Genomic DNA, 27,538 nt, shown 5'->3' with positions numbered 1-27,538 from the left:
CCCGCCCACCATCAGTGCTGGCCACCGGAGGCTTCCCGGGTTCCTGGGGGCTGTGCCACCGCCTCTGAGGCATGCTTGCTTTCTTCCCTTTCCAAACCCTTCTGCTTCCTTCTTTAATGACATTGTTGATTGTGGATAATCTGAAAACTACACAAAAATATAAAGAGCCGAAATCTCACCCAAATCCACCTCCTAGAGTGGCTGTTGGGCCACGTCAGCATCCAGGCGGCCGTCTCTGTTCCGCACGGCCCAGCCCATCGACGGCCGCCTGCACCAGGCCTGTCTGCCCTCTGTGAGCTTCCCCACGGGGTTCCCTCCACAAACACCCTGTTCTCCCACCCAGGGCTGGCTGCTTCCTGGAAAACAGCTGGATGGTTTTGTGCATGACAGACAAACACAGGGTGATTTTCGTGGCTAAAATACTCCCTGGAGCTTTTGGCAGGGTGAGGGGCTGGCTCCAGCTGAGCCACGCCCTGAGTGAAATGACTGTGAGGAGAATAAACTGCCGCCGCCCTGCAGGATCCTTAGGGCTGGCTGGGGAGGACCCCCGTTTCTGGGAGCACAGCCCCAGGATGCCAAGGTGAGCTTGGTGCCTGGATGTAAACCCCTGAGTGTAAACAGCAGGGGCTGACTTGACATGCTTTGTATGCTTTTCATTTGTTCCTGCAGCTGTATGTCCCTAAGGTGAGTCCAGCCCCCTTCTGCTTCCTCTGGGGCCTCGCCAGTGAGCCCCACTTTGCTGGGGCTGGTTCCTCCTGCCCTTCTGGGTATCCCTCACATCTGGGGTCTTGTCTTCTTCTTTTCTTTTCCTTTTTTTTTTTTTTTGAGACGGAGTTTCACTTTCGTTGCCCAGGCTGGAGTGCAGTGGTGTGATCTCGGCTCACTGCTGCAACCTCCGCCTCCCAGGTTCAAGCAGTTCTCCTGCCTCAGCCTCCCTAGTAGCTGGGATTACAGGCATGCGCCACCACGCCCAGCTAATTTTGTATTTTTAGTAGAGACGGGGTTTCTCCATGTTGGTCAGGCTGATCTTGAACTCCCGACCTCAGGTGATCCACCCGCCTTGGCCTCCCAAAGTGCTGGGATTACAGGCGTGAGCCACTGCACCTGGCCTTTTTCTTTTCTTTTTTTTTGAGACAGGGTCTCGCTCTGTCACCCAGGCTGGAATGCAGTGGCGTCATGGCTCTCACTGCAGCCTCTACCTTCTAGGCTCAAGCAGTCCTCCCATCTCAGCCCCTAAGTAGCTAGGACTACACACATGCATCCCCATGCCCAGCTAATATTTACATTTTTTGTAGAGACGAAGTTTCACTATATTGCCCAAGCTGGTCTCAAACTCCTGGACTCGAGCGATCCTCCCACCTCGGCCTCCTGAGGTGCTGGGATTACACACCTCCTGAGGTGTGAGCCACCGTGCCTGGCCTGGGGTATTGTCTTCTTATGGCACCTGACTGTGGTGGGCCCTGGGAAGGAAGTAGCAGAAGAGGGTTCTCCTTGGTTTCCTGGACAAGAACTGAGTGTTCCGGAGGCCCCAGGGCCTGGCTATGTTTAGGGACAAAGGGAACTGGGAACCAGAAGCCGAGAGTTTAAACACCCACTGCCCTTCTTCCCTGCTCCTGCTGCTGCAACCCAACTTAACCAGCCAGGAGTGCTAGGAACCCGAGCAGGGCCCCCGAGCACACAGCAGGTGGCTCATGAATTCTCTTTTCCTGTTCTCCCTTGGGAGCTGGGAGGATCTTAATCAGGCAATAAGAGATGGCACTGACCAGCCAGCTAATTTTTTAAATCACTTTATTGTTTAACCATACAACTTACCCACTTAAAAAAGGGTACAGTTCAGTGGGTTTTAGTGTATTCACAGATGTGTGCAACCCTTGCCACAGTTAATTTTAGAACATTTTACTGCCCTTAAAAGAAACTCTGCATGAAGCCAGCTGTTTTTAAATTAGCAAAGTTATTTTGCATCTATTAAATATATGTTTATGGTACAAAATTCAAAAGCTACAGAAGAGCCTGCAGTCCAAAGAGACCCCACCCATGACACCAAGCCGGACTCCCCGGGAGGCATGGTCTCCTGCAGTGTGTTTCTTCTCTGTCCCCCCAGGGGTCATCTGTACGTATGCAAGCATACAAGAGCGTGGCCTTTGTTTTCCCAGCCAAAAGATAATTGTAGATTTACGTGCAGAGAAATAGCACAGACCCACTTATCCTCTGCCTGGTTTCCCCCAGTGCTGCCATCTTGCATGACTTCCGTGCCTATCATAAGTAAGACACTGATAACGATCCTTTCACCTTATTCAGATTGACATAGGTGTTCTTTGTTTGTTTTTGAGACAAACTCACTCTGTCACCGAGTGGGAGTGCAGTGGCACAATCACAGCTCACTGCAGCCTCCAACTCCTGGGCTCAAGCCATTCTCCTGCCTCAGTCCCCTCAAGTAGTTCAGACGGCAGGTGTGCACCATCATGCCGGGCTAATTTTTAAATTTTTTGTGGAGGTGAGGCCTCACTATATTGCCTAGGCTAGTCTTGAATTCCTGAGCTAAAGTGATCCTTCTGCCTCAGCCTCCCGAAGTGTTAGGATTACAGGCGTGAGCCACTGCGCCTGGGCTGACATATGTGTTTTCGTAAGCCCGAAAGATAGCATCTGAAGAGTCAACATTGAGCCTTGCCTTTTGCTACTAACGATGTATAAAAGCTGGTGTTGTGAGCATTTCGGAGGCTCCCAGCTGCCGTGTGCACCCTGCCTAGAACTCTACCGTAACCCATCTCCGGGAGGAGGTGCTATTGTTTGCAAAAAGGAGGCTGAAGAATTGAGCATGAACCACTGGCCCAGGTCGTTCGGTTGGTAGGCAGTGGGGCCAGGCCGTCCAACTCACAACCACCTTCTACTCTGCTTCCCCTGCACCCTGAAGTTTGTTCTGTTTCGAGGGCAGAGCCGTCACATTCTTTGTGGCTGAACAACGCTCCTTGTCAGGCGTGGCTGGACCCCCACTGGAGGGCATCAGGGTCCCCTCTCCTGCTGCGGTTGAACTTTGGCTGTTTCAACCACTCCTGCGAAGTGGCCCTCTGAAAGGGACAGTCCATCTTTTCTCAGCAGAGGGCCACACTGGCAAAACTGTCCCTGGCACCCTTTCTCTCCACCTGTCTAATATAGAGTAAAAATGGTATCATGTTAAGATCTTCACTTATATTTATTTTATTATGAATGATGTAAGCATCATTTTGTGTGTTTAAGAACCTTTGGGCCTGGCGTGATGGCTCGCAGCTGTAATCTCAGCACTTTAGGAGGCTGAGATGAGCGGATCACTTGAGGCCAGGAGTTTGAGACCAGCCTGGCCAAAATGGAGAAACCCTGTCTCTAGTAAAAATTTAAAAATTAGCTGGGCATGGTGATTCCAGCTACTCGGGAGTCTGAAGCATGAGAATTGCTTGAACATGGGAGGTGGAGGTTGCAGTGAGCCGAGATCACACCATTGCACTCCAGCCTGGGTGAGAGAGCGAGACTCTGTCTCAAAAACAAGAAATTTTGTCATTTTATTTTTCTCAGAAGTGTCTGTTCAAAGTCCTTCTTCTGTTGGGTTGTTGATACTCTTATTCATTTGTAAGGTCTCTTTAGATACAGATAGACTATGGAAATTGGCCCGGAGCCTGTGATGTGTATTGAAAATATTTGTTTCCCAGTCTTTTGTCTTTTGATTTGGGTTATGGTACGTTTTACCATTTATACGATGCAAGTATCAATCTCGGCTGGCGCTGGTGGCTCACACCTGTAATCCCAGCACTTTGGGAGGCCAAGGTGGGCGGATCACCTGAGGTCAGGAGTTCGAGACCAGTCTGACCAACGTGGTGAACCCCTGTCTCCACTAAAAATACAGAATTAGCAAGGCGTGGTGGCACATGCCTGTAATCCCAGCTACTTGGGAGGGCGAGGCAGGAGAATTGCTTGAACCCAGGAGGTGGAGGTTGCAGTGAGCCGAGATCGCACCACTGCACTCCAGCCTGGGTGACAGGGTGAGACTCCATCTCAGAAAAGAAAAAAAAAAAAAAGAAAAGAAATTATCAATCTCCTCTTTTATTATATATATATATTTTTTTTTTGGTTATGCTCAGAAAGGCCTTCCCTGCTCTGATCATAAAAAACAACTTATTTTCACACACTCTTTTTTTTTTTTTTTTTTTTCTTCGAGACGGAGTTTCGCTCTTGTTGCCCAGGCTGGAGTGCAATGGCGCGATCTTGGCTCACTGCAACCTCCGCCTCCTGGGTTCAAGCGATTCTCCGGCCTTAGCCTCCCGAGTAGCTGGGATTACAGGCATGTGCCACCACACCCGGCTAATTTTGTATTTTCAGTAGAGACGGGGTTTCTCCATGTTGGTCAGGCTGGTCTCAAACTTGCGACCTCAGGTGATCCACCCACCTCGGCCTCCCAAAGTGCTGGGATTACAGACGTGAGCCGCCGTGCCCAGCCCACACTCTCTTTCTTAACGTCCTCCTCCTTTCGTTTTACGTTCACATCTTTAATTCTTCTGGGATGTAATTAGATTTGATGAGCAAGGCGGGCATCCAGCTTGTTTCTTTGCTGATGGCTTCTGGGTGGCGTGAATTAGTCGGGGTCTATCAGGAGGCAGAAACTCTATGAGAATTTGAACAGAGAAAGTTCCGTCTACAGGCTTATTACCAGGGACTGGAATAGCAGGAATTGAACAGTGAGATGTGCAGAGAACTCTTAAGAATGCAGGAATAGGCTAGGCATAGTGGCTCACACCTGTCATCCCAGCACTTTGGGAGGCCAAGGCGGGTGGGTCACCTGAGGTCAGGAGTTCGAGAACAGCCTGGCCAACATAGTGAAACCCCATCTCTACTAAAAATACAAAAAAATTAGCTGGGTGTGGTGGCGCATGCCTGTAATCCCAGCTACTCGGGAGGCTGAGGCAGGAGAATCGCTTGAACCTGGGAGGCAGAGGTTGTAGTGAGCTGAGATTGTGCCATTGTACTCCAGCCTGGGCAACAAGAGCGAGACTCAGTCAAAACAACAACAACAACACAGGAATAGCAGATGAGCCGAGGTAGGGCCTCCCCACCCCCCACCCTGGGCTGAGATCCAGTCCTCTTTTAAGAGGGCCTGGCCGTGGTTCACTGGACATCTGAGACGTTGCCGAGGCGCTGCACTGGTTGATCTTGCCAGAAATCTGCCCAGTGCAGATTTGGGCAGAATCTCAAACTCTGCCTTGGGATGTAGGAGAGAAACCAGGTCTGGTCAAGTTCACGGGAAGAGGTGGAAACAGACCCCATAGGCTGGGGCTTGGGCAGCTGCAGGAAGCCCTCTCTGCTGCCTCCCTGCTTGCTCTTTGCTTTGAAGCACCTTTCCCAGCGCCCCCAGTCTCGTGCCCTCCTGACGTTGGGGTCAAATCCTGAGGAATACCCAGGCTGGCTCTCTGGGCCAAAGAGGACCCTCCCCAGAAAGAGCAGGGCCCAGTGCGGCTTCCTAAAGGGCAGGGGAAGGGCCCGGGCACTCCCCAGAGGCTACTCACCAGCCATCAGGATAGCCCCAGGAAGCAGGCCTTCTCGAGCCCATTTTATTACTTTATTATTTTATTTAATTTTAAATTTATTTTTTGAGACAGAGTCTCACTCTTGCCCAGGTTGGAGTGCAGTGGCGTGATCTCGACCCACTGCAGCCTCTGCTTCCAGGGTTCAAGGGATTCTCCCACCTCAGCCTCCCAAGTAGCTGGGATTACAGGTGCCCGCCACCACACCCGGCTAATTTTTGTACTTTTAGTAGAGACGAGGTTTCACCATGTTGGCCAGGCTGGTCTCGAACTCCTGACCTCAAGTGATCTGCCTGCCTTGGCCTCCCAAAGTGCTAGGTCAAGCCCATTTTAAAGTTGAAGAAACTGAGGCTGAGACAGGTAAATTCCCTCCCCAGGGATCCTGCTGCAGCTGGAAGGTGGTAAAACAGGACTTCACCCGGGTCTGTCTGGCGTGAAAGGCGGTGTTCTCGTACCACCCTAGGGGGCCTGAGAGAACTGAGTCCCTCGGGCATAACTGACAGTTCTGTTCCCAGTACTCCGCAGGGGCTCGGATCTGGCTGTATCCTTTCCAGGATGACCTTGGAGACCCACATAAGCCCTGCACCCTTTGGGAAGCTGCATGTTGGGTTGGGGTGCTGTCAGTGGCACTTGTGGAAGGTGCAGACCTGTGTGGGTGTGTGGGCCCAGAGCCCCTGGTCCCTTCCTCCCTTTGTAGGGCTGGTTGTGTGCTACCCGGACCTGGAGGGCACGTTCACGTGGTGAATTTGTCTGTTTACTATCCCAGCTTTGGGGCTGGTGCCAGCACAGGCCCTTGTGAAGGGGGTGCCTTTGTCTGGAGTGGGGCCACGGCCCCTCCCTCAGCGTGGCGACTTCTGTGTGTGGGTGAGGGCTTCAGCAGGGACGCAGAGCCCCTGAGTGTTGGGAACAAGGGCATCATTGCAGGAGTTAGACTGTGTGTGATGGAGGGAGGAGGGGGCAAAAGGAAAGGTCAGAAGGAGAGTTCCTGGGAAGGTTCCTGAGGAGCCTGGTGAGGTGCTCACTGGTGTGGAGGACACTCAGGGCCTGTGGGGACATCTCCCACTGCTGGGGGCCGGCCACAAAGGGGACTGGCCGAAGTCCCGTCCCTGCCTTCACAGCCCAGCATCTGGTCACAAGGCAGGTACTCGGAAGGGCGCGGGCACCTGGGCCAAAAGTGCCTGGGTTCCCTTTTGCCTTTCACCGAGACGACCTTTGGGGCAGTGGCTGCTGCCTCCCCTCCTGTCCCCAGGTTTTGCCAACTGGCCAGAGGAACGGGTCCTGGGAAGCAGGGGGGCCAGAAGCCCTCCCTGCAAGGAAAGCCCGAGGGGTGTGGGAGGAAGGAAGGAATGCCCAGGCCGGCGAGGCTGTAGGTCACCCTGGCTTGGCTCTCCTCAGATCCTGAACCCGCCGCCCTCCCCGGCCACGGACCCCTCCCTGTACAACATGGACATGTTCTACTCTTCAAACATTCCGGCCGCCGCGAGACCATACAGGTAGGACATCCCCTGCAGCCTTCCATGGCCATTGGGTTCCCGCCAGCCCATGGTGGAGGGGCCTAATCCCCATGCCACTGATGAGGTGAGGTGTTCTGGGTGCTAGTGGGCAGGTGCTGGGCCCAGCCCTGCCTCCCTCTTCTCTGCCAACCACACTAGGCTGTCTCCCCAGACGAGCCCAGCGGGGACTTCGTGTTGGGTTCAGAAACTAGCAGAACTCCATGTTCTGAGCTCCTCTTCAAGTTGCTCCTGTGGGGGTTACTTTTAAGCTGGGAAATGGCTGTGGAGTCGAGGGGCCGGGGGCTTGGGCTCCAGGGTCTGACTGTGTGTTTGAGTCTGGCTGTGGAACCCTAGCCATTGAGATGCCCCCTCTTGGTGGCTCGGTCCTCTTAGGATGGGACAAGTCTGTGAAGGCTGCTGCAGCACCCACTGTGGACCCCTAATCCTGTGACGTCACCAGGATGGTCCGGGCTGCTCACTTGCCACAGTGGCCTGTTTGAGCCCGGGAAGCCAACGGGGCTGCTCTGCTGGACACCAGCCCCCGAGCTGCCCATGTTGGGGTCACAGGCCCCACCTCCCTGGTTGGGGAGGGGCAACTGAGAGTGTGGAGAAGTGGGGACCCAGGTGTGCTGGTCTCCGCAGGGGCTGGATCAGAGCCTGGGATGGGCAGAGTGCTCCTGACCTTTAACCCAGTGGTGTCAGCCAACATGGCCCACCCGCCAGCTGCACCGGGCCCCACCCCCAGAGGTGAAGGGGTGGGATAGGTTGGGTCTGGGCCAGGACACCTCTGGACCACGCATTCCTCATTGCTTGGGTCCCTGGAGCCGCAGGGCCTCCCGAGTGTGGTGCCGCCTGCCACCTAGTGGCCATTTCCACAAACTCCCAGGCCCGGCTGGGGAGCCGAGACTGCAGCCTCCATTTCCACCCCGCTCCGGGTAGGGCCACCTCCCTGATGCCTCAGTATTATATCAGACTGTCACAGTCTGTCCCACAGCCTTACAGACCACTGTCTCCAGAATGGTCACATCCACACCGGGCAGGCCAGTCTCGCTAGTCCCCCGTCCCACCTCCTGCCTTTGCTCATGCTGTCCTGCTCTGGGCCCCACCGCGGACACATCTTCTCTCCCCGCCGTCTGACCTCGCAGCAGCTGGGCCGCAAGAGGAGTCCTGTCCTGCTGCACTTTTCTCAACACCCGATGTTGGCTGCAGCTTCCCACCCATCGCAAGCTCCTCTGTGACAGGACGGGGGCTCCTAAACACACCACGGTTCCGAGTCTGGACTCACACAGTGGGATGCAGCGTTTCTGGGCCACAGTTGGGTGCAGGCAGCCTCTGGGAGGATGGGAGGTCAGGAGCCATCTCGCGAGTCAGGTTGCTTGAACTCAGGATGGAAGCGTTCCGGGCCCATTGGTTGCTGTATTAGCCTGTTCTCACGCTGCTAATAAAGACATACCCGAGACTGGGTAATTCTAAAGGAAAGAGGTTTAATGGACTCACAGTTCCACATGGCTGGGGTGGCCTCACAGTCATGGTCGAAGGCAAGGAGGAGCAAAGGCACATCTTACATGGCTTCAGGGAAGAGACAATGAGAACCAAGCGAAAGGGGTTTCCCCTTGTAAAACCATCAAGTCTAGTGAGATTTATTCACTACCACGAGAACAATATGGGGGAAACCACCCCCATGATTCAATCATCTCCCACTGGGTCCCTCCCACAGCACGTGGGAATTATGGGAGTACAATTCAAGATGAGATTTGGGTGGGGACACAGCCAGACCATATCAGTTGCCAACATTTACAGTAACAGTGTTAGATGAACAGTTGTCCCGTCTCCTGTTTTGTCGGGCACTGTTTCTAGCACTTTCCAGGCAGAATCTCATGTATCCTTCACTTTTGAAATGGGCACTATTTCATCCCCACTTTTATTGATGAGAAACTAAAGCTCAAAGAAGTCAAGGAAGTTCCTGGCCAAGGTCAGCTAGCAGGCTCTGGAGGCCTCGTTCTCCTCAGAGGCAGCTTTGCCAGGGCCCAGGCTTGGCAGGCTGCAGGGCAGGTGCGGGCATGCCCATGGTAGAGGTGGGACTGTTGAGGCTCAGAGAGGGTAAGTGATGAGCCCTGGCCACACAGCAGGGTGGGTCCAGAGTCAGGCCTGCATCTTCTGGAGCTGGCCAGTGGACAGGCCTTTCCCGTTCAGAGCCCCAGGGCTGCTGTGCCCACCAGGGCGGATGTGCCTACCAAATCCCACTCCTCTGTGTGTGTCCCTTTCAGGCCCTACATCATTCGAGGAATGGCGCCCCCGACGACGCCCTGCAGCACCGACGTGTGTGACAGCGACTACAGCGCCAGCCGCTGGAAGGCCAGCAAATACTACCTGGATTTGAACTCGGACTCAGACCCCTACCCGCCCCCACCCACGCCCCACAGCCAGTACCTGTCGGCAGAGGACAGCTGCCCGCCCTCGCCCGCCACCGAGAGAAGCTACTTCCATCTCTTCCCGCCCCCTCCGTCCCCCTGCACGGACTCATCCTGACCTAGGCTGGGCCACTCCGGCTTCTCTGTGCCCCTGTAAATAGTTTTAAATATGAACAAAGAAAAAAATATATTTTATGATTTAAAAAATAAATATAATTGGGATTTTAAAAACATGAGAAATGTGAACTGTGATGGGGTGGGCAGGGTTGGGAGAACTTTGTACAGTGGAGAAATATTTATAAACTTAATTTTGTAAAACAGAACTGCCATTCTTTCGTGCCCTGTGTGCATTTGAGTTGTGTGTCCCCGTGGAGCGAATGCCGACCCCCGGACCACCATGAGATTCCTCCTGCACCCGGGCGTCCCTCTATCCGGCTCCTGCAGGGAACGGCTGGGGCCTTGGGCAGAGGTGGATGTGTCCCCTGGGATGCATCTCTGAGCTGCAGGCCGGGCCGGCTTTATATGCGCGTGGCCTGTGCCGTCAGAAAGGGCCCTGGGCTTGATCACGCTGTTGCTGTTCGTCTTCCTCAGATTCTTAGTCTTTTTTTTTTTTTTTTGAGACAGAGTCTCTCTCTGTCACCCGGCTGGAGTGCAGTGGCGCAATCTCAGCTCACTGCAAGCTCCGATTCCCAGGTTCAAGTGAGTCTCCTGCCTCAGCCTCCCAAGTAGCTGGGATTACAGGCGTGTGCCACCACACCTGCCCAGCTAATTTTTGTATTTTTAGTAGAGATGGGGTTTCACCATGTTGGCCAGGCTGGTCTCGATCTCTTGACCTCATGATCTGCCCACCTTGGCCTCCCCAAGTGCTGGGATTATAGGCATGAGCCACCGCACCCAGCTGACTCTTAGTCATTTTTAAGAAGGGGACTGTGCCTTCATTTTTCACTGGGCCCTGCAGAATATATGCCTGGGCTCTGGGCTCTTCCTGAACCTGTGTTGGCTTCCATCTGACCTCTCTGTGCCGGCCCAAGGCTGCTGCTCTTCCTGAGGGCAAGGGGCCCCATGACTGTGTGTTGACTCGCTGGATGGGGCTGCTGAGCCCACTCTGCCACACTGCACTTGCCCCTGGCAGGGAGGGAATCCCTGGGTCCTCACAGGAACAGTCAGCAAGCCACACCTGACGCCTGCTGTGGGCCCATCCCTGTGGTGCTGGAGAAGACAGATAAGGCCTGGTCACTGCCTCTGCAGGGTCCCCAATCCGTGGAAGGAGACAGTAATTAGGCATTCTCGGTGGGGAAGCTGAGCTGTCCTCCTCGTGTCCTGAAGGCCAGGCAGGAACAGCCATCTTCAGAGGGAAGGGAGAAAATGCACATCGCATCAGTGGAGAAGGGCCTCACTCCCCTCAGCATGGTGGAGGGAGGTCAGAAAACAGTCAAGCTTGTTGCTGGGTGACAGTGCATTTAATAATCAAAATATAGGCTGGGTGCAGTGGCTCATGCCTGTAATCCCAGCACTTTGGGAGGCTGAGGCAGGTGGATCACTTGAGGCCAGGAGTTTGAGACCGGCCTGGCCAACATGGCAAAACCTCAACTACTAAAATACAAAAACTAGCCAGGTGTGGTGGTGTGCGCCTGTAATCCCAGCTACTTGGGAGGCTGAGGCAGGAGAATCGCTTGAACCTGGGAGGTGGAGGCTGCAGTGAGCCAAGATTGTGCCACTGCACTCCAGCCTGGGCAACAGAGCAAGACTCTGTCTCAAAAAAAAAATATATATATATAAAATACAAATATCACTTTCACTAAAAGAAGGAATGGAAGACCACAAAACAAACAGAAAACAAAATGGCAGGAGTAAGTCCCTACTTATCAATAATAACATTGACTGTAAATAGGCTAAGCTCTGCAATCAAAAGTCAGAGTGGGCTGGGAGCGGTGGCTCACGCCTGTAATTCCAACACTTTGGGAGGCCGAGGCGAATGGATCATTTGAGGTCACGAGTTTTAAGACCAGCCTGGCCAACATGGTGAAACCCCATCTGTACTAAAAATACAAAAATTAGCCAGGCGGTAGTGGCACGCACCTGTAATCCCAGCTACTCGGGAGGCTGAGGCAGGAGAATCACTGGAGGCTGGGAAGCGGAGGTTGCTGTGAGCCGAGATTGCGCCACTGCACTCCAGCCTGGGCAACAGAGCAAGACTCTGTCTCAAAAAAAAAAATATATATATAAAATACAAATATCACTTTCACTAAAAGAAGGAATGGAAGACCACAAAACAAACAGAAAACAAAATGGCAGGAGTAAGTCCCTACTTATCAATAATAACATTGACTGTAAATAGGCTAAGCTCTGCAATCAAAAGTCAGAGTGGGCTGGGAGCGGTGGCTCACGCCTGTAATTCCAACACTTTGGGAGGCCGAGGCGAATGGATCATTTGAGGTCACGAGTTTTAAGACCAGCCTGGCCAACATGGTGAAACCCCATCTGTACTAAAAATACAAAAATTAGCCAGGCGGTAGTGGCACGCACCTGTAATCCCAGCTACTCGGGAGGCTGAGGCAGGAGAATCACTGGAGGCTGGGAAGCGGAGGTTGCTGTGAGCCGAGATTGCGCCACTGCACTCCCACCTGGGCGACAGAGTGAGATCCTGTCGCAAGAAAAAAAAGAGTGGATGAATGGATCAAAAAACAAGACCCAACCATCTCTTGCATACAAGAAACACACTTCACCTATAAAAACGCACATAGACTAGGCCAGGTGCGGTGGGTCACGCCTGTAATCCCAGCACTTTGGGAGGCTGAGGCAGGTGGATCACGAGGTCAGGAGATTGAGACCATCCTGGCTAACATGGTGAAACCCCGTCTCTACTGAAAATACAAAAAATTAGCCGGGCGTGGTGGCGGGCGCCTGTAGTCCCAGCTACTCAGGAGGCTGAGGCAGGAGAAAGGCATGAACCCAGAAGGCGGAGCTTGCAGTGAGCTGAGATGGTGCCACTGCACTCCAGCCTGGGTGACAGAGTGAGACTCCATCTCAAAGAAAAAACAAAAAACAAAAAAACCACATAGACTAAAAATAAAGGAATTGACAAAGATATTCCATGCAAACAACTCAAAAAGCAGGAGTAGCTAAACTTATATCAGAGAAAATGAATCGATTTCAAGACAAACTATAAAAAGAGACAAAGCAGGTTATTATATAATGATAAAGGGGTCAACTCAGCAAGGGAATATAACAATTGTAAATACATATGCACCCAATGCTGGAGCTCCCAGATATATAAAGCAAATATTACTAGAGCTAAAGAGAGAGATCCCAATACAATAATAGCTGGCGATTTCAACACCCCGTTTTCAGCATTGGACAGATCATCCAGACAGAAAATCAGAGAAACATAGGACGTAATCTACACTACAGACCAAATGGACCTAATAGATATTTACAGAACATTTCATCCAGCAGCTGCAGAATACACATTCTTTTCCTCAGCACATGAACCATTCTCAAACATACATCACGTGTTGGGCCACAAAACAAGTCGACAAAATGGGAAGGAAATTTTAAAATCTTTTGAAACATGAGAATGGAAACAACATATCAAAACCTATGGGATACAGTGAAAGCAGTATTACTAGGAAAGTTTATAGCTATAAGCGCCTACCTCAAAAAAGTAGAAAAACTTCAAACAAACAACCTGACGCTTTTTTTTTTTTTTTTTTTTTTTTTTTTTGAGACAAGGTCTTGCTCTGTTGGCCAGGCTGGAGTGCAGTGGCACAATCATAGTTCTTTGCAGCCTTGACCTCCCAGGCTCAAGTGGTCCTCCTGCCTCAGCCACCCAAGTAAACGGAACTATAGGTGCACCACATCCAGCTAATTCTTGTACTTTTTGTAGAGACAGGGTCCCGCTATGTTGCTTAGGCTGGTCTCAAACTCCTAGGCTCGAGCATCCCACCTTGGCCTCCCAAAGGGCTGGGATTACAGGTGTGAGCCACCATGTCTGGCTATGATTCATGTTAAAGAACTAGAAAATCAAGAGCAGGCCGGGCACGGTGGCTCACGCCTGTAATCCCAGCCCTTTGGGAGGCCTGACTGGCAGATCACCTGAGGCCAGGAGTTTCAGACCAGCTTGACCAACATGGCAAAACCCCATCTCTCCTAAAAATACAAAAAAAAAAGAAAAACGCTGGATGTAGTGATGTGTGCCTGTAGCCCCAGCTACTTGGGAGGCTGAGGCAGGAGAATTGCTTGAATCCGGGAAGTGGAGGTTGCAGTGAGCCAAGATGGCACCACTGCACTCCAGCCTGGGTGACAGAGCGAGACCCTGTCATAAAAAAAAAAAAAAGAAAGAAAAGAAAAGAAAAACGAGAAAAACAAACACAAAATTAGTAGAAGAAAAGAAATAATAAAGATCAGAGCAGGCCAGGCTCACGGGCACAGTGGCTCAACTCTTAGCTGTTCAGGAGTTTGAGACCAGTCTGGCCAACATGGCAAAACCCCATCTCTCCTAAAAATATGAAAAAAAAAAAAATAGGCTGGATGTGGTGATGTGTGCCTGTAGCCCCAGCTACTTGGGAGGCTGAGGTGGGAGAATCAGCTGAGCCCAGGAAGTGGAGGCTGCAGTGAGTCATGAATGCACTCTGCATTCTAGCTGGGTAACTGGAGTGAGATTCTGTCTCAAAAAACCGAAGACCAGAGCAGAAATAAATGAAATGGAAATGAAGGAAACAATACAAAAATCAATGACACAAAAAGTTGTTTTTTTGAAAAGATAAACAAAATCAACAAACCTTTAGCCAGACTAAGAAAGAAAGAGAGAAGACCCAAATAAATAAAATCCGAGATTAAAAAGGAGGCATTGCCACTGATACCACAGAAAATCAAAGGATCATTAGAGGCAACTATGTGCAACTATATGCTAATGAACTGGAAAACCTAGAAGAACTGGGTAAATTTCTAGACACATACAACCTATCAAGATTGAACCATGAAGAAGTCCAAAAACCTGAACAGGCTAGGCATAGTGGCTCATGCCTGTAATCCCTGCACTTTGGAAGGACTGAGATCAGGAGTTCGAGACCAGCCTGGCCAACATGGTGAAACCCCGTCTCTACTAAAAAATATATAAAAATTAGCTGGGCATGGTGGCAGGTGCCTCTAATGCCAGCTACTTGGAAGGCTGAGGCAGGAGAATCACTTGAACCTGGGAGGCAGAGGTTGCAGCGAGCTGAGGTCGCGCCACTGCACTCCAGCCTGGGTGACAGAGCCAGACTCCATCTCAAAAAAATTAAAATAACAAAAACCTGAACAGACCAATAACAAGCAATGCGATGAAAGCTGAAATAAAATGTTGCCCAACAAAGAAAGCCCAAGAACCAATGGCTTCACTGCTGAATTTTACCAAACATTTAAAGAAGAACTAATACCAATCCTATTCAAACTATTCTGAAAAATAGAGGAGGAGGGAATACTTCCAAACACATTCTACGAGGCCAGTACTATCCTGATACCCAAACCAGACAAAGACATATTAAAACAATTACAGACTAATATCTCTTATGAACACTGATGCAAAAATTCTCAACAGAATACTAGCAAACTGAATTAAACAACACATTAAAAAGAGTCTTCATCATGATCAAGTGGGATTTATCCCAAGGATACAAGGATGGTTCAACATACACGAATCAATCAATATGATCCATCATATCAATAGCATGAAGGACAAAAACCATATAATAACTTCAACTGGTGCTGAAAAATCATTTGATAAAATTCAGCATCCCTTCATGATAAAAGCCCTCCAAAACTGGGTATAGAAGGAACATACCTCAACACAATAAAAGCCATATATGGCAGACCTACAGCTAATATCATACTGAATGGGGAAAAACCAAAAGCCTTTCCTCTGAGATCTGGAACATGACAAGGATGCCCACTTTTCACCAGTGTTGTTCAACATAGTACTGGAAGTCCTGGCTAGAGCAATCAGACAAGAGAAAGAATTAGAGGGCATCCAAATTGTAAAGGAAGGGCTGGGCGCAGTGGCTCACGCCTGCAATCACAGCACTTTGGGAGGCCGGGGCAGGCGGATCACCTGGGGTCAGGAGTTCGAGACCAGCTTGGCCAACATGGTGAAACCCCGTTGCTACTAAAATACAAAAATTAGCTGGGCATGGTGACGCACACCTGTAATCCCAGCTACTCAAGAGGCTAAGGCAACAGAATCGCTTGAACCTGGGAGGTGGAATTACACTGAGCCGAGATGGCGCATTGCACTCTAGCCTGGGCCACAGAGCGAGACTCCATCTCAAAAAAGAAAAAAAAAAGAAAAAAAAAAAGGAGATCCTGTCATTTGTTGTTTGTTTGTTTGTTTGTTGTTTGACGGAATCTCGCTCTGTCGCCAGGCTGGAGCACGATCTCGGCTCACCACAACTTCCGCTTCCCGGGTTCAAGCGATTCTCCTGCCTCAGCCTCCCGAGTAGCTGGGATTACAGGTGTGTGTCACCATGCCCAGCTAATTTTTGTATTTTTTGTAGAGACGGGGTTTCACCATGTTGGCCAGGATGGTCTTGATCTCTTGACGTCATGATCAGTCCACCTCAGCCTCCCAAAGTGCTGGGATTACAGGCATGAGCCACTGTGCCTGACCAAGATCCTGTCATTTATAACAAAGCAACAACATGGATGGAACTGGAGGTCATTATGTTAAGTGAAACAAGCCAGGCACAGAAGGAGAAACTTCACATGTTCTCACTTATTTGTGGGAGCTAAACTTTTTTTTTTTTCGAGATGGAATCTTACTCTGTCACCCAGACTGGAGTGCAGTGGCGCAATCTTGGCTCATTGCAACCTCTGCCTCCCAGTTTCAAGCCATTCTCCTGCCTCAGCCTCCCAAGTAGCTGGGACTACAAGTGCCCACCACCACGCCCAGCTAATTTTTGTGTTTTTAGTAGAGATGGGGTTTCACCATGTTGGCCAGGCTGGTCTCAAACTCCTGACCTCGTGATCCACCCGCCTCGGCCTCCCGAAGTGCTGGGATTACAGGCGTGAGCCACCGTGTTCGGCCAGGGAACTAAAAATTAAAACAATTGAACTCACGGAGATAGAGAGTAGAAGGATGGTTACCAGAGGCTGAGAAGGGTAGTGGGTTTGGGGGGTGAGGTGGAGCAGGGATGGTTAACGGGTACAGAAATACAGTTAGAATGAAGAAGATCCATATTTGGTAGCACAGCAGGGTGACTGGAGTCAGCAATAATTTATTGTACATTTAAGAATAAACAGGCCGGGTGCGGTGGCTCATGCCTGTTAATCCCGGCACTTTGGGAGGCCGAGATGGGCGGATCACGAGGTCAGGAAATCGAGACCATCCTGGCTAACACGGTGAAACACCGTCTCTACTAAAAATAAAAAAAAAAAATTAGCCGGTCGCGGTGGCGGGCGCCTGTAATCCCAGCTACTCGGGAGGCTGAGGCAGGAGAACGGTGTGAACCCAGGAGGCGGAGCTTGCAGTGAACTGAGATCGCACCACTGCGCTCCAGCCTGGGCGACTGAGGGAGACTCCGTCTCAAAAAGAAAAAAAAGAAAAAAAAAATAGAATAAATAAGAAACTATAATTAGATTTTTTTTTTTTGGTAACACAAAGAAAGGATGAATGCTTGATGTGATGGTTACATCATTTACCCTGATGTGATTATTATACATTATATGCCTGTATCAAAACATCATGGCTGGGCGCGGTGGCTCACGCCTGTAATCCCAGCACTTTCGGAGGCTGAGGCGGGCGGATCACGAGGTCAGGAGATCGAGACCATCCTGTCCCACGTGGTGAAAGCCCGTCTCTACTAAAAATACAAAAATTAGCTGGGTGTGGTGGCACGTGCCTGCAATCCCAGCTACTCGGGAGGCTGAGGCAGGAGAATAGCTTGAACAGGGAGGTGGAGATTGCAGTGCACCGAAATCGCGCCACTGCACTCCAGCCTGAGGACAGAGTGAAACAAGTCTCATATACACCTAGGCTGGGCGGGCGCGGTGGCTCACGCCTGTAATCCCAGCACTTTGGGAGGCTGAGGCGGGCGGATCACTTGAGGCCAGGAATTCAAGACCAGCTGGGCAACGTGGCCGAAACCCTGTCTCTACTAAAAAAAACAAAATAATTAGCCAGGCATGGTGGCGGGCGCTTGTAATCCAGCTACTCAGGAAGGCTGAGGCAGGAGAATGGCGTGAACCCGGGAGGCGGAGCTTGCAGTGAGCCGTGATCGCGCCACCGCCCTCCAGCCTGGGCAACAGAGCGAGACTCCGTCTCAAAATAAATAAAATAAAATAAAACAAACAAACAAAACACACACACACACACACACACACACACACACACCCCAACACAAAGACCTGGAAGAAGTGCCTGGAGTGAGTCTCCTGGCCTCCCGACAGGACCCCAAAAATTGAACCCTTGATCAATAGGGCCTGATGTACAGAGGTGGTAACAGCCCAGGGAGGCTGCGTCTCCTGAGCCCGCCTTTCCTGCCCACGCAGTCAGCTGGGGAGAGTGAGGGACTCACCCCCCGGCTGCCTACTCTCTGCCAAGTACATCCTTCAGTAAGTGCCTGCAGTGGGCACAGCCTTGCCCTTATGCCACTTATGTGCTGGGAGACCCAGAGATTAGTCAGGTGTGGCTCTTCCCCTGTATTTGCTCCAAATCCAGGAGACAGTGGGGTTCCAAAGCCATGAGGAAGCATTGTTCTAAGATACCCTAGAGCCCACAGGGGCGTCATATTCACACGGGAAGGCAGAGGGGGCTTCTTGGAGGAGGCAGTGTCTGAGCTGTGTCTTAAAGGAGGAGGTGAAGTGAACCTGGCTTATTTAAACTGCACAACAGTCCAGCCAGGTAGGTGGTGTCCCCAGAATGTAGTTGAGGGAACTGAGGTTTGGGTAAAAAGAAGCAAAGCCAACATTTTTTTTTTGCATCCGTTTAATCATTTCTTTATCCAATAAGCGTTACTAACCGGCTACCAGGTGCTCCTCAATGCGGCCAAAAAGGCACGTACCTTCTCTCCAAACCCTCTCACCTCTGCAGTGACAGCCACTACTCCCCAAGTCTCTGTCACCCCTCACTGAGCCCTGAGGGGTCTCTTGTATAATGGGCTCCCTCCCCACCAACCAGAGCAGAGAGGGGTCCTTTGCTCAGCTCAGCCTTCCTCCAACCCCTCATTTCAGAACGGGTGTGGGAGCTTCCTGCCTGCCCTGGGGCACTGAGGCAGCATCGCCCGGGCAGTTGAAGAAAGTCCATGTTGCCAGTTTGGCTGTTTCCACTGCCGGGGAGGCCACTGTGGGAGGTCTTGTTCCTGAGAAACGTGGGTGGTTAGGACGGTGGCTAGGGCTTGGATCCCACTCAGCCCCTGTGAGGTTCCCTCTCCTGGGCCACTCGGCTGGCAGCCTCTGGACCTCCTGGTTGGGCCACACCTTCAGATGCCACTGGGGAACCCCCTTGCTGTCCCCTTTTCTGTGGTCCTCTCCCAGAGTGCCACACCTTCATCTCTCTCCCACCAAATGTCCTCTTCTCTCTTTCCCCATAGGCTCGACGGCAGCCCTAGTTGTTAGCAACTCAGCGGCTTCACTTTCTCCCAACACTCAGGCTCCCAACCATCCTTTATAGGAAGGGAAATACCCGCTTCCCAAGCGGGATTGAATCTGAATGCACTGAAGAAGAGGAAGAGAAGCAGAACAGCTCAGTTTCCATGTTGAAATGGGCCGACCCCTCATATCCTACATGAGCCCCTAGCTGGCCTCTCCCGTCCAGCCTCAACACCTCTTGACCTGGCCTGGGCTCCTGAACACCAGCCAAGCCCTTCCTGGCATGTCCTCTTCTGGGACAGCCCCGCTCCAGCCCGTGGATCAGGGCCAGCCTGGGATGGACTGTGCCCTGGTGACATAACAAAGGGAAAGACAATACGGCATTTTTCCCTTCAAGTTGAACTTCTTGTTTTTTTTTTTTTTTTTTTTAGACAGAGTTCCGCTCTTCCACCCAGTCTGGAGTACAGTGGCGAAATCTCGGCTCACTGCAACCTCCGCCCCCAGGTTCAAGTGATTGTCCTGCCTCAGCCTCCCGAGTAGCTGGGATTACAGGTGCCCGCCACCACGCCCAGCTAATTTTTGTATTTTTAGTAGAGATGGGGTTTCTCCAGGTTGGCCTCAAACTCCTGACCTCAGGTGATCCGCCCACCTTGGCCTCCCAAAGTGCAGGAATTACAGGTGTGAGCCACGCACCCAGCCTGAACTTCTTCAATTTAAGGTCTTCTTTATTCAGAGCTAGTTTTTCCTGTGTTAGTGTATGTGTGCATTAGCATGTCCTTTCTTTTATGAAATTATGATAATAGTAAATACTTTAAAAAAAATCATTACTTTACAGAATTAAAATTGGGGGCCAGGTGCGGTGGCTCATTCCTGTAATCCTAGCACTTTGGGAGGCCAAGGCAAGCAGATCACCAGAGGTCAGGAGTTCAAGACCAGCCTGGCCAACATGGTGAAACCCTGTCTCTACTAAAAACACAAAATTAGCTGGGCATGGTGGTGTGTGCCTGTAATCCCAGTTACTCGGAAGGCAGAGGAAGGAGAGTCGCTGGAACCTGGGAGGCAGAGGTTGCAGTGAGCCAAGATTGTGCCAATGCACTCCAGCCTGGGCAACAAAGCAAGACTCCATCTCAAAAAAAAAAAAAAAAAAAAAAAAAAATTAAAATTTGGCAGCTCTGAGTCTGTTCCCAAAATTTAAGTCATGATAGCCAGGTGATGGGTGCATGAGCATGCAGCCTGCTCTTCTCTCTGCTTTTGAATATGTTTGAAACTATTCAGTTACATGTGTGTTTTTTAAAATAATTTATTATTAATTTTTGTGGGTACATAGAAGGTACATATATTTATGGGGTTGTTTTTTTTTTAAAGTCTAGATGGATTGAAAAGTTAAATATTAATATGAAACATTAAACTACAAAAGGATTAGGAGGAAAGACAGAAGGTGGTGATCCATGAAATCTAGAAGTTTTAGGGTGGAGACGTCAATCTGTGTAGAATGCAAAGCTTCTAAGTCATTCCTCTGCTTAAAGCCTGTCAGTAGCTCCTCATGGCTCTCAGGACCCAGGCTGAGCTCAGATACCTCCTCCTCCAGGAAGTCCTCCCTGACTTCAACCTTCTGGTTAGGTTAGAAGCAAACCATAATTGGAGACCTTAGGAGCCCACTTACGTTGGGCAAGGTATTGTATGATTTCATTACAATGTATATGGCCCTGTGACCCACCTCAGAGTCAGGGATGGAGGAGCCTGGTGCAGATACTGGCAAATCCTTTGATGATAAGTGAGTATAGGGATGCAAGGGTCGGTGGGGGTGTTGGGTCCTCCCCGGGCTCCCCAGCAGGGAAGGACGGATGGGAGCCCAGCCCTGGCTGCCCCCTCTTGCCCATGGCCCAGCCTCCCTCTCGGGCACCAGCCAGTCCCAGGGCTCTCTGCAGCCTTTCCCGGGCTCCTTAGTCCAGCTCCAAGCTGCCCCTCTGGCCCTGTGCTACACCTGGTGCTCCCTGCTCTCGCTTCCAGCCATCCTCTCTAGAGTATGGCCAGCCCTTCTTCTGCCCGGAAGCTTTCCTTGGCTCCCACGGTCTGAGCATAAACCCAGGTTCCTCCGCCTGGCTTCCAAAGCCTCCATGATCCCTTCTGCACCTGCTTCTCGTGCTGTTGCCCCAGACCTGAGATCAGCCCCACCCTGCCTTCCACGGGGTGTGCTCCTTCCACCTTGCTGCCTCGGCCTCTCTGCCTGGCATGTCCGCTCCCGCCCTGCCCAGGTGATCAGCCTGTGTATCCCCTCCCTAACCCCCGCACAGAGCACACCTCCCAGGCTGGCTTCCGGCTTGACTATGTTCCTCCACGCCTCTCTGAGTAGCAGGATCAATGTGAGAAACGCCTGCCCCGTCTGCAGCCTCCCCAGAAGCACAGTACTTTTTGTGGCACAGACACGGGCTGGTAGATACAATTGTCCCTCTGTATCCGTGGGAGATTGCTTCTGGGACCCCCAAGGATTCTCAAGTCCCTTATATAAAATGGCTTAGTACAGTTAACAACGGAGACGTGTTCTGAGAAATGCATCGTTAGGCAATTTTGTCCTTTGCAAACATCACAGGTATACTTAGCACAAACCCAGATGGTCTAGCCTACTACACACCTGGGCTATATGGGATAGCCTATCGCTCCTAGGCTACACATTCACACAGCATGTTACTGTGCTGAATACTGAAAGCAGCTGTAACACAATGGTAAATATTTGTGTATCTAAACATAGAAAGGTCCAGTACAGCTGGGCGCAGTGGCTTACGCCTGTAATCCCAGCACTTTGGAAGGCTAAGGTGGGTGGATCACCTGAGGTCAGGAGTTCGAGACCAGCCTGGCCAACATGGTGAAACCCCATCTCTACTAAATATATAAAAATTAGTGGGACATGGTGGCATGCACCTGTAATTACAGCTACTCGGGAGGCTGAGGCAGGGAGAATTGCTTGAACCCAGGAGGCGGAGGTTGCAGTGAGCTGAGATCGCCCCATTGTACTCCAGCCTGGGCAACAGAGCAAGACTCCATCTCAAAAAAAAAAAAAAAAAAAAAAAGTCCAGTACAACTACAATATCATAATCTTATGAGACCACTGTCTTTTTTGTTTTTATTTTTATTTTTTTGAGAAAGAGTTTCGCTCTGTCGCCCAGGCTAGAGTGCAGTGGCGCAATCTCAGCTCACTGCAAGCTCCGCCTCCCGGGTTCACGCCATTCTCCTGCCTCAGCCTCCTGAGTAGCTGGGACTACAGGCGCCCGCCACTGCGCCCGGCTATTTTTTTTTTCTTTTTGTATTTTTAGTAGAGACGGGGTTTCACCGTGTTAGCCAGGATGGTCTCGATCTCCTGACCTCGTGATCCACCCGCCTCGGCCTCCCAAAGTGCTGGGATTACAGGCGTGACCGCGCCGGGACTTCGTGTGGATTTTCATGGGACTCTGAGAGGCGCCTCAGATCCATTTTGGAATAAGGCAGGTTATTAGCATGGGGTCTAACCGTGAGCTGTCTCGGTGTCCCGGGCTGGCTCTTGGGGCGGGGGTCCTGATGTTCGGGACCTCGGTCCTACCTGGGAGGCACAGAGATGGCGGGGAACGGGGAGCCCGGGGGAGCATTTAGAAGCTCGTGTGCACAGGGAAACCCTGTCTCTACAAAAAATTAAATTAGCGGGGCCCAGTGGTGCGTGCCTGTGGTCCCAGCTACTCGGGAGGCTGAGGTGGGGGGACTGCTTGAGCCCAGGAGGTGGAGGCTGCGGTGAGTCATGATCACCCCACTGCACTCCAGCCTGAACAACAGAGCAAGACCTTGTCTCAAAAAAGACCCCAGGCCAGGCGCAGTGGCTCACCCCTATAATCCCTGCACTTTGGGAGACTGAGGTGGGCGGATCACCTGAGGTCAGGAGTTCGAGACCAGCCTGGCCAACATGGTGAAACACCCGTCTCTACTAAAAATACAAAAATTAGCCGGGCATGGTGGCGTGCGCTTGTAATCCCAGCTACACGGGAGGCTGAGACAGAATTGCTTGAACCCGGGAGGAGGAGGTTGCAGTGAGCTGAGGAAACTCCGTCTCAAACAAAACCAAACCCCAAAAGTTCTCGTCTAAATCCTTCCCCCAGGCCAAGGGCATTTATCTCTTGGCGGTGGGTCACAGGTAAGGATAATTCCGCAATCCCCCACCTTGACCCCGCTACGAGGACAGCCACCTCTTTCAGGTAAAGAAGCCGCAATGGGAGATCACTGTGATAAAATTCCATCGCGGAGAATGCGGGCATCGATCCTATTACCTCCCACATACCAAACCAGCGCCCCACCACTTAAGCTGATTCTCCAGCTCGGCTTAACTTCTGCAGCCGGCGCATATTGTGGCTCACGTCATCACCGGTGTCCCCCACCGCCCCCGCCCCGCCCGGCCAGTTCGCCACCCCATTGGCTCCCTCGCGGCTCCGGCTCCACGGCCATGATTGGCTTGGCTCAATTTAGTTTTTAAAAGCATTGGCCACTCGGATTGGTGGTCCGAAGCGTCCGTCAAGCGGAGGACCTGCTGTTGCTACGGCGTAGGGGGGAGCCAGCCAGGTTTCTCCCCGTTTCTGATTTGTTTCTCAGGCTCCGGGGTCCTAGAGGTTCCGGATCCGTCAAGTCCATGGGAAAAGAATGCGCCCCTCGCGCTTGACTGACGAGGCTTGCGGGCCAATCGAAATGGAGTCAAAGGAGCCGCTAGGCGATCCAATAGGTGGTAGGGGGCGGGAGAGAGGGGCCAATGAGCCTGGAGCTGGGGGCGGAGGCAGGACCGCGATTGGCTGAGAGGCTGCCAGAGGGAGGGCGGGGGGAACTCAAGGCCTGCTTGATACGTCCGCCATTTTGGGCGCTTCGCTGATGGTGTCGGTGAGCGCGTTTCCCGCCTGAGTGCAACTAGCGGCGGGTCGTGGGCACCTCCAGGTAATGGGGGTGGGGGAGGCGCCGGAGCAGGCCGCGGCGCGGGGTGTGCGAGGCGCGCGGGCAGGCGCGGGGCCCCTCCACCTGGGCCTCGGCGGCTCAGGGAGGGAACGTCCCGGCCCCTCTCCCCTCCCCCCCCGGAATTCGTCGCTCCGCGGGCCCGGGAGACGCGGCGCCGAGTCCTTCCCGGCCGCTCCCCGTCCGCTGCTGTCAGCCGGGGGCCCCGCCAGGACGGGCGCCGGGAGCGGGACGCGGCCGGGGCGGCGAACTTTGTACCATGTTGACGTTCGCGGCCTGGCGCGGCGGGCGGGCGAGGCGCGCCCCTGACCCGGCTCTGGCTCCAGCCTTCCCGCCTGCCGGCCGCGGCCCGCAGTCTCGCCCACTGCCCGGCCCGCGCCCGGTCTCCGCTCCCGCTGGGCCTCCCGGCCATTTCTTCCCGGGGGCCTCGGGGAGCGCATCAAGTTGAGGCAGCAACTCGCCGTCAAGAGTCGCGAAGACCATTGTTGGACTCTGCTCTCCGGGAAACAAGTTTTGTGGGTTTCTGTTAATTCGCCGCAGAGTCATCGGGATCCACACCAGCCAGTTCCGAGGCTCCCAGTACCCTTCTCAGTGGCTTTTTAACTCCTGTGAGGTGGCACGGATGTAGACTGTCTCGAATGCCTCCCTGGTGTATTTGAGTCGGGGGTGGGGGGGGTGGGTGGTCCTTCTTGTGGCTTGAAGTCCCTCCCTCTTAAAGAAGCCCATTCACTGTTTACTTGGAGGTGTTTCCTGTTGAGGTCCTGCTGGCTGTGATCACAATTTGGACTTTTTAATTATAGGTGAACGGGATGGGTCTTTGGATGTACCTCCGTGCCCTGACGTTTCAACCGCGTGACTTAATGTCATTTTCCTGGTACTTCACGTTTTCTCTGTGGGGCTTTGGGTCTGTTTTGCTTTTATGGGAGGGGGTGCTTGACAGGCGTTCCCTTTCATCCTCGCAGCACTTGTTGACGGGGTGGTGTCCTTTATTCGTGGGAAGTTTACTTTGATGTTGTCCTCAAGGTCATGTTGCAGATAGGCTTCAAGGGGGACAGGAGCTCCAGGTTTCCAACCATCGAACTGTGCCTCAAGTAGCAAGTGTATGAGACCCAGTTGTGGCGGTTGGGTTTTCCTCACTGTGGAGCGGAGTCAGAGACCACTTTTTAGCTCTGTGACCTTGAGCAAGTTCCCCAGCCTCTCTCTCTTTTTTTTTTCTCTGTAGTATGGGAATAATAATAAGTGTCCCAACCATAAGTTTGTCAGGATAATTGCCCTAATACATGTAAAACAGCTAGAACCGTGCCTGGCACATAGAATCACCTCAGTGGCTGATTAGTGGTTAGGCTAGTTAATGGCTATTATTGTTTAATTTAAATTTGATTTTTAAATGTTTAGGTACTACTGGGAAGTCAGATGAGCATTTGAGCCCTGACTCTTGGTGACTGTCTTTAGAAAGCTCTGTTTAAGAGTCAATTGGGCTGAAAAAGTAAAACTAGAAGTTACTTTAATTTTTTCAGGACAGGGGTTTTGAACATTCCTTAAATTAGGAACATTTACCGGAGTAATTAATGAGTAGTAGCACCTCAGAATGTTTAAAGAGATGGTTAAATACAGAAAAGCCCATCACAAGCTTAAGTCGGGCTTTATTCCTCGTGTGCTTTTGGATACTAGATTCTGGGTGACTGCCCCCCGAATCAGTAACTTCAGGGTTTCTTAGTGTAGTCCTCCTTGTTACTGAAGACTGTAAGGGTACCGTGGATTGCAGTATTCTTCAGCAAAGATAGTTTGGGAAATAGCTTTTGTCCTGGAGGGATACTTTGGAAGGTATTCTCCACTTCAGCATGTCTGGTCAAGGAGTCTAGAACATTGAACAAAATGCCTGCACTCAGTCAGAAATAAACTCACAGTCCTTTACCGCTTGCCGGATACTCTCCTCCATGGTACTCGAAACCTTTCGTGCACCTTCCCCTGGTATTGTTGTGTTTACTTGGGACTTGGTTTGCTGTATTGGAGATAAGTGTGTTTTGATGGACTCAGTCTTAAGTAGAGATGAGTATCTTGCTGGTGGAACTTAAGGACAGGAAGAAGATTGTTTTCGGTTTAGAAGTCTAGCCTTTGTGTAAAGTATAGCAAAGCAAAGTCAACAAGCAAAAAGTTGTTAGTTTCAATGAACTAATTGAGAATTTGAGAATCAGACCATAGCTGAGCAGAAAATGAATAGAAGTAACATTGACAGGATGAGGTTGCCTAGCTTTTTAAGATAAGGCTTTGGCCGGGCGCGGTGGCTCATGCCTGTAATCCCAGCACTTTGGGAGGCCGAGGCTGGTGGATCACTTAAGGTCAGGAGTTCGAGACCAGGCCAACATGTGAAACCTTGTCTCTACTAAAAATACAAAAATTAGCCGGTCATGGTGGCACGTGACTGTAATCCCAGCTATTTGGGAGGCTGAGGCACCAGAATCGCTTAAACCCAGGAGGCGGAGGTTGCAGTGAGCCAAGTCCAGTCTGGGAGACAGAGCGAGACTCAGTCTCAGGAAAAAAAAAAAAAAAAAAAAAAAGATAGGGCTTTGCACCTATTTGGTACAGAGATTATGTGCTTGTTACAAATAAACATCTCTTTAAAACAAGTGTCACGATCGGTATTTTATTTCTATGACAACTTCTATCGTCTAGTTCTATATTTTTCAGTATTTGAGAGGCAGCCTCTGTGTGTGTTTGTGTGTGTGTGTGTGTGTGTTTTGGTCTAAAATTTTACAGTATTTTACTAAATAAGAGTAAGTGATAGTGAAAATAAAGCTTTTCTATCTGTTCAACTAAAACTCAGCATTGACTTGGTCCTTAGAAGTTATGGTCTGCACCCCAGTATTGGCTGCTACTTTTTCTAAGGTTGTACTGAAAAAAAGACCTGGCCTCTTGGCTTTAAACAGCTTTCATATTTCTTTCCTTTCTTAACTTCAAATGATTGTTTTTTGATTTACTCTAGTTTAAGAGTTCTCAGTTGGGGGTGGTTCCCCTCGCACCCCCCAAGAAACATTTGGCAGTGTCTGGACACATTTTTGCTTGTTACACCTCTGGGAGTGGGCAGTGTGCTTCTGGAGGGTAGAGGCCAAGGATACTGCTGAACATCCTACAGTGTCCAGCATAGCCTCCTCCCTGCCGGCCAGCAAAAGTATCCAGTCCCAAATAGCAACACTGCTGAGGTTAAGAAATCCTGCACTTAGATAGATGCGAGACTGGCCTGCATTAGAATAAGCCTGCATTAGAATAATTAGAAATTTTTTAAGACCATGGATGTTGGACTCCACCTCTGGAAATTTGTGGTGGGATTGAGAATCTTATTTATTTTTTTTGAGACGAGTCTCGCTCTGTCGCCCAGGCTGGAGTGCGGAGGTGCCATCTCGGCTCACTGCATTCTCTGCCTCCTGGGTTCAAGCAATTCTCTGCCTCAGCCTCCCGAGTGGTGGGGATTACAGGCACCCGCCACCATGCCTGGCTGTTTTTTGTATTTTTAGTAGAGATGGAGTTTCACATCTTGGCCAGGCCGGTCTTGAACTCCTGACCTTGTGATCTA

General features: G+C 51.2%; 2 protein-coding genes across 55 annotated transcripts in view; both read left to right on the top strand.

The window, feature by feature from the left end:
- LRP5 (LDL receptor related protein 5) overlaps positions 1–9,770 on the top strand; it is a 141,880-nt gene extending 132,110 nt beyond the window's left edge. For all 5 annotated transcript variants that reach the window (XM_063670817.1, XM_063670818.1, XM_063670816.1 and 2 more), the window contains 2 exons: positions 6,942–7,039; positions 9,307–9,770. In XM_063670817.1, coding sequence (XP_063526887.1) covers positions 6,942–7,039; positions 9,307–9,568 — 360 coding nt within the window. In that variant the 3' untranslated portion in view covers positions 9,569–9,770. The remainder of the gene's footprint in view (positions 1–6,941; positions 7,040–9,306) is intronic.
- Positions 9,771–23,823: 14,053 nt separating this feature from the next.
- Positions 23,824–27,538, top strand: part of PPP6R3 (protein phosphatase 6 regulatory subunit 3) — a 153,366-nt gene continuing 149,651 nt past the window's right edge. For 16 of the 50 annotated variants that reach the window (XM_063670803.1, XM_063670798.1, XM_054439247.2 and 13 more), the window contains exon 1: positions 23,847–23,952. The gene's annotated coding sequence lies outside the window, so the exon portion shown is untranslated. Of the gene's footprint in view, positions 23,953–24,767; positions 24,842–27,538 lie in introns of all 50 variants that reach the window. The other 34 variants (XM_063670804.1, XM_063670776.1, XM_054439252.2 and 31 more) reach the window with 12 other exon arrangements.

Source organism: Pongo pygmaeus, chromosome 9, assembly GCF_028885625.2.
Source record: "Pongo pygmaeus isolate AG05252 chromosome 9, NHGRI_mPonPyg2-v2.0_pri, whole genome shotgun sequence".
NCBI classification, from domain to species: domain Eukaryota; kingdom Metazoa; phylum Chordata; class Mammalia; order Primates; family Hominidae; genus Pongo; species Pongo pygmaeus.
Note: the sequence above shows the minus strand (reverse complement) of the source record. Positions and strands in the feature narration are given on the sequence as shown.